General features: G+C 41.3%; 1 protein-coding gene across 1 annotated transcript in view; it reads left to right on the forward strand.

Annotated features, from left to right (window-relative positions):
* LOC136853431 (gastrula zinc finger protein XlCGF57.1-like) overlaps positions 1-6,959 on the forward strand; it is a 46,933-nt gene extending 39,974 nt beyond the window's left edge. Inside the window, exon 2 of the mRNA XM_067128990.1 lies at positions 3,584-6,959. Within this exon, the coding sequence (XP_066985091.1) occupies positions 3,664-5,319 (1,656 nt within the window). The 5' untranslated portion in view covers positions 3,584-3,663 and the 3' untranslated portion in view covers positions 5,320-6,959. The remainder of the gene's footprint in view (positions 1-3,583) is intronic.
* Positions 6,960-13,053: the final 6,094 nt, after the last annotated feature.

The following is a 13,053-nucleotide window of genomic DNA, read 5'->3' on the forward strand; positions in this document are numbered from 1 at the left end:
GTATATGCCCAGTGCGAATGGATTGGCGGAACGAACGGTGAGAACGTTGGCGGAGATATTACGTATGATGAGTGAATGTGATAATGATTGGGATGTAAATGTTGGGCGAGCGTTGTGGGTATACAACGCCACCGTGCATAAGGGTATTGGTATGTCTCCGTGTAAATATGTGTTAAATTTTGAAAAGATAGTGAGACCGAGATTGGGTATATCTGAGAATGATAGGGAGGTATGGAAGAAGGCGCATGAGAGGTTTGAAAGTTACAAGGTGGGCGAGAAAGTGTTGAAAGAAGTAATCGAGAAAGGGCGGTTGAATGTAAATAAAGTGCGTGGAAAATTTGAGGGTCCGTATGAAGTGTTGGAAGTTGGTCCCAGTGGGCTTAGTTATGGTGTAGGGGAAGTATGTGTAGATGGTAGTGTGAGAGAAATACGAGCGCATCATAACCAGTTGCGTAGATGGAAGGATGTACCAGAATATGTGAGAGAGAATGGGGTGTATAAATGGTTGAAATCGAATGTGCGTGAACCAAGTATGCATGAGAGCTTGTGTATGGAGAATCAGCAATTTGTTTTGATAGAGTATGGTAGGAAACGTAAGAAAGGGAAGAACGTAAGTGAACGGAGTGGTCGTAAGTTGTGTGATAGGGGTGTGAGTGCCAAAGTGGAAATGAGTGATAAAGCGTGTAATACGGATAAATGGGATGGTATGGATAGTACGTATAGCATATGCGGGTTTGATATAACTGAGTTGACTGAACGTGTAGGGGTTAGTGAACAGTTGGAGGTGAGCGAAAGTGTAAGAGTAAGAGAGCGTAGCAGTAATATACGAGTGATTGAAAGCATGAATGAATCGTTGCAAGAATTGGAAAGGTCAATGAGCGAATGGGATGGGTTAGTCGAAGAATTGGGGGAGGTATTTGGGAACGAGTTAGAGGGTATAGATGAGATTGTGGATGAAATTGAGATTGGTAATAGTGAAGAAGATAGCGTGAATCTGAGAGAGAATGGAGGAGAAGATGTGAATTTGAATGTTGCTGGAAGAGAGAATGATTCTGAGAGAATGATTACGTGCCCAGCAATGCGATCTAGAGGACCTGCTAGTGAGCATCCGTGGGTGTTATGTAAGGCGATTTGAATGCAGTGTGAAAGGTGTTGGTTGGGAAATGCTAAAAGGGGGAGAATTATATAGCATTTCCCAACGTTTTGTGAGAGAGAGAGAGAGAGAGAGAGAAAGTGTAATTGTCGTTGTGAGTGGTTTGGTTGTTGGAGTTCGTTTACGGCGCTGTCTGTCTGTCGGGAGTTTTTCGGTTTTGGGGAAGTCTTGAGTAGTTGAGGTCGAACCTTGAAAGTGAACGGGCAGTTCGTCTGGTTTTTTTGTTCTGGATACCGGTACCAACATTGATGGTGCATGTGTCTCTTCCTTTTTGTTCGTTGTTGGTGGAGGGTCTGTTCTCAGTTTTGTTTTGTGGTTTTGTGTGCTGTGATTGGCGACCGTGGACCTTTTCTCCATCTCCAGCAACCGAAGATCAGGGTGAGTGTTGTTGTTTGTGGGTTTGAATTCCACCACACAGGCAGTCCCTGGTTATCAGCGATCCAGTTTTTATGGCGTTTGCCTAGTGATGATGATAACTGGATTTTTGGCGCCTATATGTGCCTATCCCCGGTTATTGGCACTGATCCCCACTTATCAGTGGTGGCGATCCCTGGTTATCGGCTCCTATAACTGGATATCAGTGCCGATAACCAGGGATCGGTGCTATTATCACCGATTTTCGGTTATCGTCATGCTGTCGGGAACAGAAGCCCCGCCAATAACCCAGGACTTCCTGTATATGTTCTTTAAAATGGTGTACAGGTAATATAGTCTTATGGTCATGTGTTTGTCGATGTCTATGTTTCATCCAGGGCAAGGGCAATTGTTTTGTTTAAGCTTTGTCGAGTCATAGAACTATTCCCTGACCACAAAGCTTCCACTGAAGTAGGGGCAATCCTGACACTACTGGTCATGTCTCCACGGGTCGAGATGAGCAACGACCAAGAGGCAGTATCTTCCTGCTCTTGCTCTCTCCCCAGATAAGGTTACAACAAGCATTACCACAATGCCAGCCTTTTTCTATTTCAAATGTATTCCTTTATAATGTTTTTTGAGTAGTACATGTCCATTCTTCCCACCTCCTATCAATGTGGGATTCAGCTATGCAATTACTTGGTAGGTGTCATATACAAAAATGACATTTTTATAATAAAATAAGGTTTTATATATACTTACAAAGTAATTACATGAACAAAGCCCATCCCTCCTCTCCGCGCATAGACATAGAGTATAAACGAACTGAGCTCTTCAGCTTCGTTGTACCTAGTCTTCCCCAAAAGTGGGCGGGGCACTTACCTGCACCAAAACAAAAGAGCGCTACCTCGAATTTTCAATTCTTAAGCTGCTGTTAGAGTAGAAACTATAGCTATGTAATTACTTGGTAAGTATATATAAAGCCTTATTTTATTATAAAAATGTCATTTTCCTGGGTATGCTTACTTTAACCTTTCATATTGGAGGAAACCCTACTCTATTTCCCTGCTTCTTCTACCAGTGGTGCATATCTTGCAATCAAAAGTTCAATGGGGAAAGTCAGATGAAGGGCCCTCTCCTCCCCCCCCCCTCAACCTTTGCAGTTATCTCCTTGTTGGTTAGTATTACATGGGCAGGTCCAGCTTGTGTGCAAAAGGTACTCCAGATATGAAAGGTTGAGGTTTGTATACATGGGAAAAATGAAAATTGCTTTATATATAAAGTCATTTTCATTTTGATGTTTTTACTTTGTGATGGTCTGTCTTGAAGTTGTGTGACTTGAGCTTTGGAACAAGATCACCAACCTTGCTTTGTGTTTGAGCAAGTCCCTTGTAATGGTACCTATGAGAATGGCATATTATACAAGGTCCCTTATTTTTTATGCCAGTCCTTGAGTGGAGGCAAGGAACTGCCAGCAGGATTACCTTTGTAAAGGAAGAGTCAAGCGTTGCTTTAATTTTAAAGTTATTGTTTTTTATGGGTTGGGTTTACCAGCCTTTACCTAGTGCTTTACTACCCCATCATCGTTTTCAGTGTACAATAGTATTAGTAAGCTTTATGAATGTTAGGCAAGATTCTTAGAAACAATACCAGTTTTCATCGTAAAATTATTTCTCTACTTATATGACATTCTTAGCACTGTACCAACCAGCCTCCTCACAATCCAGCATTTAAAAGACTCACTGCAGCATAGATAATTCTATCCTGCCTACTGGAGAAAAGATAAATTGGAGGATGAGATAGGCTGGTAAACTGGGTAAAACCCTTTTATTTTCTTTCTTTTTTTCTGAACTGCCAAGCAAGTCTGCAGCTTGAAACTTAGAGCTATGTGAATATTAGGTAAGTATAAAAGTAATACATTTTAATATGAAAATTGGTATATTTTTGGTAAATATAATTATGGCTGTAAATTTCACTGTGAAGGAAATAGGAATTTTACCAATGATCCTAGGACAAACTAATATTTGATTTTGTTCTGTGGCATTCTAACTTATTCTTATTGTCTTTACTTTTCAGTTTTTCAATTACAAATGAGCTTGATCTACTAGGGTGTTGGCAACAAGTGACAGGTGAAGAATACAATGTGACTGATTAACATGATGGAAAAGGAATACAGTAATGCTCAAAATAATAGGTTTTCTAAAGAAAATATTAAAATTGGTAAATATATTGCTAATGAGAAATCTTTATTGCTCAATGCATCTGATGACAGTTTTGGAGAGGTAGTTGGTGTCAGTACACAGAGGAAGGAACAGAAACACGTGAAAAATCTTGTTGGTGAAAAACTTTTTTCTTGTGAAATCTGTGGCAAGAGTTTTGTTCGAAAAGGATTCTTAAGTAAACACATTATTCACCATATAGAAAACAGTGTATTTGCATGTGAAATTTGTGGGAAGGGTTTTACACACAAAGCAAATCTGAACAGACACATGAGGCATCACACAGGTGAACGTCCATATTCTTGTGAACTGTGTGATAAAAAATTCTGTAAAAAGGAGAGTCTCAAAATTCATCTGAATGTTCATACTGGTGAGAGGCCATTTTCCTGTAAATTATGTGAGAAAGGTTTCACTCGAAAGGAATTGCTTACTAACCACATGAGAATTCATACAGGAGAGCGACCTTTCATATGTGAAGCATGTGGGAAATGTTTTAGTCAGAATCGAATTCTGAAGATTCATATAAGACGGCATACAGGTGAGCGACCATTCTGTTGTGAAATTTGCGAAAAAGGATTTGTTGATAAAGTGGAACTCAACCAACACATGAGGACTCATACTAGGGAACGCCCATATGCATGTGAAATTTGTGGAAAGTGTTTTATTAATAAAAGTCACCGTGCAACACATTTAAGACTGCATAGAGGTGACCGTCCTTTTTCATGTGGAATATGTGGTCAAAAATTTACTTTGAAAGGAAATCTTAAGGTACACATGAACAAACACTCTGGTGAAAAGCCATTTACCTGTAAAACTTGTGGTAAACGTTTCTGTGAAAAACGCAGCCTCAAAGTTCATATGTGGCAGCATACAGGTGAATGGCCATATACGTGTGAATTGTGTGGCAAGGGATATACTCGGATGGAGCTGTTTGAAAAACACAAAGCTTGTCATTTAAGGGAGAGGTCTCTTGTACATGAACCAGAAAATATGTTTTCTTCTGAAAATGACAAAATGTCCTATCAGATAAACCATGAAAGATTAATTTATTGTGAATTTTATGGTACAAGCTTTTCTGAAAAAGATCAGCTCACTCTACACAAGGAACATCAACATAATACTTTGCAGAAAATTTCTTGTTGTCAAGATGAGAGCAATTCACAAGTAAGCAACACCAAGGAAGATGTATCAGTTGATCAGATTGAGAATAATTTACAAAGTTGCAACATGAAAGAAGATATATTAATTAGTCATGTTGAGAATTCACAGCATAGCACTATCAAAGAGGAGATGGTTGGTCACGTTCAGAAAAATACACGAGGGAGCAGTATTAGACAGGAAGCATTCATTGTCCACGGGAATTCTGATGAAAATAACAGTAGAAGTGGTGTTGATACAGCAAATATGTGTCAGGTTAGTATTCCCTTAGGCAGAGGTACTTGTATACCTGAGGAAGACAAAACTTTCAAGCCTGGGACTTTGAGTTCAAGTGTTGGTATGCATTGTGTTGGTAAGCCCTACTCACCTATATTAACCAAAACAGAGCTTATGGGTGAAGTTATTTATGTAAAGGAGGAGCAAAATGACCATTAGGGCCTGTGTATGCTCTTTCTGTTGAAACCGTAATGCATTGATTTTCAGTTATCTTTGCTGCAAATTCTGCTATACTAATGGGTCATCTACTAAGAAGTCTCGAGACATTTGTGAAAAAGCTCTCAAGCATTCATACAGTTCAGAACTTTAGGGTGGTTCCGGACTTCTTTCCTAGCCCTGCCCATGAGCATTGAAATGGGGTTGCATGTTGTGGGCAAATTTAATTGCAAACAGAACTTTATCACATCTTTTTTTAAATTTATTTTTTATATCCTCTTAAATTAACAAAAGTCATCTCATACAGTGAAAGAGGCTACTAGAGTCAACTATGTGTCACCTTGGATTCCAGAGTATAAGGTTACAAATTATGTTCTGGACAGTTTGTCATCGAAATAGCAGAAATTCATGGTCAGCTATGCTGGAGCTTTCAAGAAAAAAGATTTCAAAATGTAGTTAGAAAGCCATAAAAAAACTGGCAAAGACCTTGCAGGTCAGGGCACAAGTTAAGACATCCAGACATGCAGTCCTAAGAGCCTTCTGTCATGTCTTAACTAAAAAAATTTAAAAATTAAAAAATTTGTCAAGAAAATTAAATTAACAAAATAGATAAGAAAATAACTGGATACTGTAGTAAACAATTAAGATGGATCAATAAGAAACTGAAACTTGGCAAAATTGAGTTAGGAAGTGCATCATGAAACCTTCCGACAAGAAAGGGATAATATATAACAATTACAGAGGGGACCAGATATCAGAGATTTATAAATAAACAGGTTCAAGTATATTTATTCAAACACATAGCCAGATTCATATTATAAGGAACCTACAGTATTGAGAAATTGTGGAATTTTGTGTAACTTTTTAAATTTCAGCTGTTTCAGTATTATGTAAACCTTTAGAATTTTGCTCAACTTTTTTAAAATCCCAACTTAATCAGGCAGTAACCAACTTACTGTGGGGGTTCTGTTCCAGTGGTGCGCCGCAAGTTGGTGCTTATTAAATAATAGGCGCTGTGAGCGCCATTAATGGTGCTTTAACAGTGCTGTAACTAGATACTGTACCTATTCTTGTTGCAGCGGTTACAGCACTGTAATTAGATACCTATTCTTGATACAGTAAATGTATTTGAAAAAAGTGCCGTAAGATCAGAATGCAGTAAGTTGGAGCTGCCGTAACTCAGGGACAACCTGTACAGTATTCTTTTATCTTTTCACTTGGGAAACCAGACTGCCTCATCCTGCTCATAATGTCTTCTCCAGTGAAATTATGCTTTTGTGTTATAAAAATGGTTTTTTAAATTTCCCTTCAAGTTGAATTCATAAATGATTTGAAACTTGGTGAATTGTTCATTTTTGATAGTGCAAACTAGTTCGCCAGTAGCATCTCCCTGTATTTATTTTGAAATATAACTGGGTAACCCTTTAAGGGCTGCAAATGGCAGTTTTTGACTTCAACAAATTGGGCAATTATGTTTTCGCAGTGCAGTAATATAATCCATTTAAAGACTAATAGGTGATCTTCAGGAGAAGATGACCATCAGATAACCAAAGGTGAAATCAACACCTTGGAGGAAAAAACTGAAATATCTCTTGCACACTTATTATTGTAAGTAATACAGTATTAAAATATTACCTCTTATCTATACATACTATGCTTTACTCCTGAAATCTCAATGAATTGAATTATGAAAATATTTTGAAAGTACAGTATATCTAAATCTGAATTCAAAGTAGGTCTCAATTCTGTAGTGACAAAGACCTAAAATTACATGTAATTTCCATAATTTTTGCAATAAGAATTGTTATGCCCTTTATACCCAGTTAAGCATTGTTCCCAGACAGAAAGAAAGGTGGGGATGTACAAAGACCTATCTAATTATATGAATAGATGGATCTTTGTACTTTATCACCTTTGTTTTCTGGCTCTCTTGGTCGTGCTCTCCAACCACTCCAAATCCCTCTTTTCACTGTCTTAAGTACTGAATGGCCAAACCAAATAAACAATATAGACAATGTGTTTAAGGCAAAGTAAAGCAGCTTTAGTTAGTTTTCCATTTGTGTCTGAGACAGAGAGCATACTTCTCTCTCAGTTTTATATGACACATGTTACCTGCTAATGATTCATTATTAAATATATACTGTACAGTATTAACTTTTGTCTCTTCAGCAGAAGTGCTCTCTGGTGCATATCTGGTTCAGTTACTGAAGTTTTGGGCAATGAGTGAGGAGACCTAGTACTTGCCTGCTTGTATACCCTGAAATTTTCTTTGGTCACCATCAAGAGTACGCATGGTTGCTTTGCTGTCACCTCATTTGTCCTTCGGGTGTTTGCAGCTATTCATTACTTTGGTAATATTTTCTTTTTGTTTGATAGCTTGTATGCCTGTGTGAGTCAGTGATAAGTTAAGAGTTGACAAGGTGCAAAGATGTGTGAGATAGATATGTAAACCCCAAGACAAAGATCCTCTCCCTGCCATCAGTGCACTGTAGGCATTACTTAAGGTTCTTTGCAGTGTCCCTTCAGCCCCTAGCTGCAACCCCTTTCATTTGTGTTACTGTACCTCCATTCATATCCCTTCTTACTTTCCACCCTCTCCTAACAGTTGATTCATAGTGCAACTGTGAGGTTTTCCTGCTGTTACACCTTTCAAACTTTTTTACCATCAATTTTTGTTTCAGTGGTGAATGACCTTATAGGTCCCAGCACTCGGCCTTTGGCCTAAATTCTACTCTGTTCTAAAGATCCTCTCCAAATTTTTGCTCTTTATAGGAATGTAAAGAATAGTTGCTACACGCGTGGAAGAAGATTGGTTCCCAGAGAAGGAGGTCGTTATAGACTTTTTTATTTTGTTAGGTGATAAATATCACTTCACCCTTAACATTTGTAGTACTGCACCTTTGTGGGCCAGTACTTCTCTTACTGTGACCATTTCCCATTGATCTCCCATTGCAAGGACCATGAGGCATCTTCTGTCACTGCAAAATAGGCTAAGTGCTCTGCTAGCGACTGCATGTTTGCTCACTCACTAAGCAGACAACTGGTACCATCTGTCCTTCCTCTGTTGCACTGGACTTAACTCTGTAGGTACTTATGGATCAACGGGAATTCCTGAAGGTTCTCAGGCCATTATTCCAGCATTCTGGAGAACCATTGTTCACTGCCTTTTTCATGCATTTGGCTTTAGATGATATGAATTCTGAGGTCTCAGAATTCAGTGGTTTTGCTATACCTGGGGTCACTTGGGGTAAGATTCTACAAGTGTTTTGTCTCACACAAATCTCTCATCTCTAGTCTTCCTTTTCATAGTTCTCCAAGTAGGTCTGGGTCTTTCAACTTTCTTGGTGCCCAGCAATATTGTCACATAATTCTCCCAGGGAGTGAATGACAGACATGACCAAGCCATCTCCACCTCTTGCATCATTAGCTCATCAACATAGAATTTCTGTTATTTCCCTAAGGGCATTTCTCACTCTCCATCCTGCCATATGGCTCCTAATATTCTTATTAAGGCTTTATTTCAACAAAGTCACTTAAATATACAGTAGTTTCATTGTCATGATTCATGTCTGTATAGCAGTGTAGACCACACCAGACTCCAGACTAATTTATAATCTAATTTTGTATGCTGTTCCAAAGTAATTGATTGCCAAATATTATTCACCCTTTCCATTGTTTGATTTGCCTTTTTCATTCTTTCACTAAATTCCAACTCTAGAGAACCTGTAGTAGATAACATTTTCCCTAATTAATTAAAATTTCAACCTCATTAGTTTCTCCATATAATGTTATTTCATCCCTTTGTGCATACTCAGTGCTTATTACTTCTGTTATTGCAATACACTCCCTGAACACCTGAATTCGCCGTTAATCCCACTAGCCCGAACAACTCTCAATTACCAATCCACTAGTGGGAATTTTAACAGCCAGCGTTACCAACGCTGCAGGTAAAATCTTGTCACTTGAGCTACCATAACAAACGGTTGGCAACACTGACGCAGGTGTGCGCTGGCACTCCCACTTTTGTCAATTGCTTTTTGTTCGCACTGCTGGAAGGTTGTTTCCTTCTGCAGTGCGAGGTTTTAATCCTATTGCCTGACTTCTCTTCGTATTTTAGACCTCTGGTGAAGACCTGGATTGTATTTACTGTTTTCTTCTGGTTTTTCTGGATATCTTCGACGTGGTTCCTGGTTCCTGGTCTCGATTGGTCATCATGGACTCTTTCACCTTCTACTACCTACCACGCCTTCAGCTTCGATGTCGACCTCAACTGCCCCTATGACTGTGGATGATGGAGCTCATCGCTTCTTCCTGCCAGAGACGGATGAGTACCTTGAGACACGATAGACATTCTGTCTGGCAGCCTATGTAGGAATGTTGAATGTGATTTGCAGACTCAATGTGATGAATGTTCCCAATGGAAGGCACAAGAGATGGAGGATTATATTCGACATCGCAATTCTTTGGCTAGTAAGGGTGGCAGACGTCGGTCAGATTCTTGTTGCCTCAGGTGTCTCAGGCTTCTGCTACAGATCAGTTGATGGATTTAGCGAGTTCAGAGGTAGTCAAACAGATAGAGGATAGGATTGCAAGTAGTATGGAAAATTTAATAGCTAACCTTCTTCAATATTTCTCAGATAGGGATAGTAGTAGTGATAGAATGTCTAATCCTTCTTCGTTTTCAGCTCCCCTGTCTGTTCCAGAGTCAGCCCTAACTGGTGCTGAGGGTAATGGCACAGAACCAGCCCTAACGGGTGCTGAGGGTAATGGCAGAACCGCAAGCCTCCGAGTGGGCAGGGTCTGCCGGCCCCCTCGGTGCGGAGCAGGCAGTGAAGGATCCCCCCCCCAACCCCCTTGTAGTATTTATAAATTTAACGTTGATAATGTTAGTCAGGATCAAGATCTAGGTGTGAGAAAGGAGGATAGGTTTCAGTTAGGTAGTGAGGAGAAGGTATTAAGGATGCAGAGTCGTTCTCCTGGACGGGTTCCGGTTTCGGATTCGAGTGGTTTTTGTGCTCTGGCAAGAGTTTCGCCTTCATCACTTCTTTTCAGTCTGGCTCAGTCTCAAGCCAATGTTTCAGTTGCGGTGGGGCTGAATCCTTCTGCTTTTGCTCCTAACTCTCTTCCGACTGTTTCTGAATCTCCTACTGTAGTTTCCCCCTTCCCTGTGTTTTCTACTTCTCCATCTAGTAAGGCGGATTCTGGTGTATCCTTTCGACTTCTAAAAGTAGTTTGTGGGACCAGCAATTGGATGTGGCAGAATATAAGGTGGATTGCTGGGTTTTTTCGACGGGTACAGACCTATGGTGAGAGATTATTTTTCGAATGGTTTCTCTACATTAGAGAGTACATGACACAGTAGTGTCCAGAATTCATGTCGGATATGTTTCAGGATTATTGGGGGGGGGGCGCAGATTCGGTGTACCTTCTGTCCTTTTCGTTCTAAGTTTCCTTCTGGGTTATCTGTCACTTCATCTCCTGCTCCCACATTCTCTGTTGCTTCCTTTTCAGTCTCCTCTTTGGCTTCTTCTTCTTCTCCGGTCTTTCCTGCGGCTTCCGCATCTTCCGTTTTCCCTCCTTCTTCAATTTTGGTTTTCCTCCTCTCAGGTAACTTCTTTTTTATGCGTCTGCTATTCCTCTGCCTCCCGCCTTTCCCTCCTCAGTACAGTCTTCTCTGGTAGGAGGAGCTTCCGGACAGGTGAAAACGCAGTTTCGGCAGATTTTGGCAGCAGGGGTCTCATGTTCCATCCCTTCGGGTATGAGCAGCCCCTTGCTTCCGCTTCAAGCAGCTGTTCCAGTAGGATCAAGTATTTCACAGGGTTTGCCTGTTGCTTCCAGTTCGGGTTTGTGCTCCGAGGTTTTGGCAGGGCTTGTGGTACCTTCTTCGAGCGGTCTGCGGCTTTCATCGCCTGCATTTTCCGCAGCAGTAACTCTGAGAGTAGCTTATACCTCTTTCATTCTCCCTCCTTCTTCTTCACATTCTTCCGTCCCTCCACAAGTGGTTTTGTTTGCGCATCCTCCCCCAAGATTTAGCAAATGTGGGTTTGGCTACTCTCACTCGTCTTCCCCTTGTTAATAAAGGGGAATCAGCGCCGGATTTTTATCAATTCAGCCTTCTCTTCGTGGCGGGTTCAACTATGCGGATTCAGCTCCGGATACCCGATTAGGTGTGGGTGCGCAGCATTGTGGTTAGGGTGGTCCGCTTGCGGACTCTTCATCGTTGTCTGGGCTTCGTTCAGTGCCTCCTCCTTTGTTGGTCTTAGACCGTTCGGACATTGCGGAACAGGATTCTTATCCGGAGGTGCAGGAGATTCTGGCGGACTTAGAGTGTCCTCTTGCCAGCAGTAACAATTACAGATGCATGCTTGAGTATGTTACTTCTTCGTACCCTCCAGCAAGAGCTCCGGACCTCCCGATTTAGTCAATTCAGTCTTTTTTTTTTTGAGGCTTTTTATGACACTAAGCCAGCTCCTGCCTCTTTTTCATGTTGGCTGGTTTGGTTTGATTGGGTTAGCCAAGCTTTGGAGGAGGCGGACGTTCATTTAGCATCAGTAGTGACTTCTAATAGACAGCACTCTTCTCTTCTCTCTCCGTGTTGGACGATTTATGCAGTTCGAGGTAATCCTTCAGCAGGTGTCAGGATGCTATTCAACGAATCGGTTGAGGCAATCCTGTTTAAGTCTCCGGTGTCATCTCGGCTCGTAGGGACTTCTCTTAGGGAAAGCAGGTGCTTGGAGGATGTGTTGCGCAGTCAGACTGAAACTCTTACATACTCTTTCTGGATGCTGTCAAGTTTACTGTACTGTAATGGGGTTCTAAAGAGTGACAGCTATGTCCCTTCAGACCCGTGGCTGTTGGTAGCCTAATAAATTTATCTTGAGGGGTCTGGCTTACCAGGCGAGTGCTTTGGCTTTGCCTATGACGTTTGGAGCAGGAAAATCGAAATTTCTATCTTGGTCATCTTCCCCCTCAGTATCTGGACGTTCATAAGAGGGATTGCTTAGAACACCATTGGCCTTAGCTAATTCTTGTTCTAGGATGATGACGTAGCCAGTATGATGAACGTGGTTGCTTCTAACTCATGTCTCCGGTGTTGGCAATTATGCATCGTTGAGGATACAGTGTTGAGGTATCTAGACGATTGGTTGATCCTTGCCTCCTCTCTAGAGGAGCTAGTAAGAGCGAGGGAATTCTTATGGAATTTTTAACCTATTCAGGTAGGAAGATTCTCTCTCTTCCTTTGAGGGTTTTCACAACCTTAGAGAGGATCCAGTCAGTCCTTCAGCAGATAGAAGGGTTCCCGTCCAGCAGGGAATGGCCGGTACCAGCTTGGAGAAGCCTCTTAGGGAGAATGTCTCTCTCTCTCTCTCTCCTTTGATTCCAGGGTTTCGTGTCCGGATGTGCTCTCTCTTCAGGTATGTCTCAGGAATTGCTGGGACTTCCGCAATGAGAACGCAGTTATAGTCAGGAGCGATTCTTGCCTGTTGGGTCGTCTGTGGTAGTCGGAGGTGCATCTGACACGGGGAAGGTCTATCAACTCCCCTCTTCCCGACGTTCATCTGTACACAGATGCCTCAGATCATTGGGAAACAACCTTGGAGGTAACCCAGGCCTCGGGCCTCTGCGGGGGTTCGGGAACGAGAGGAGTCAATAAATCTTCGTGAAAATCAGGGCTGTAAATGAAGCCCTCAGTTGTTTTCAGTCCTAGTGCACAACAGAGTGATGGCTATGTTTAGC

This window comes from Macrobrachium rosenbergii, chromosome 27, assembly GCF_040412425.1.
Source record: "Macrobrachium rosenbergii isolate ZJJX-2024 chromosome 27, ASM4041242v1, whole genome shotgun sequence".
NCBI classification, from domain to species: domain Eukaryota; kingdom Metazoa; phylum Arthropoda; class Malacostraca; order Decapoda; family Palaemonidae; genus Macrobrachium; species Macrobrachium rosenbergii.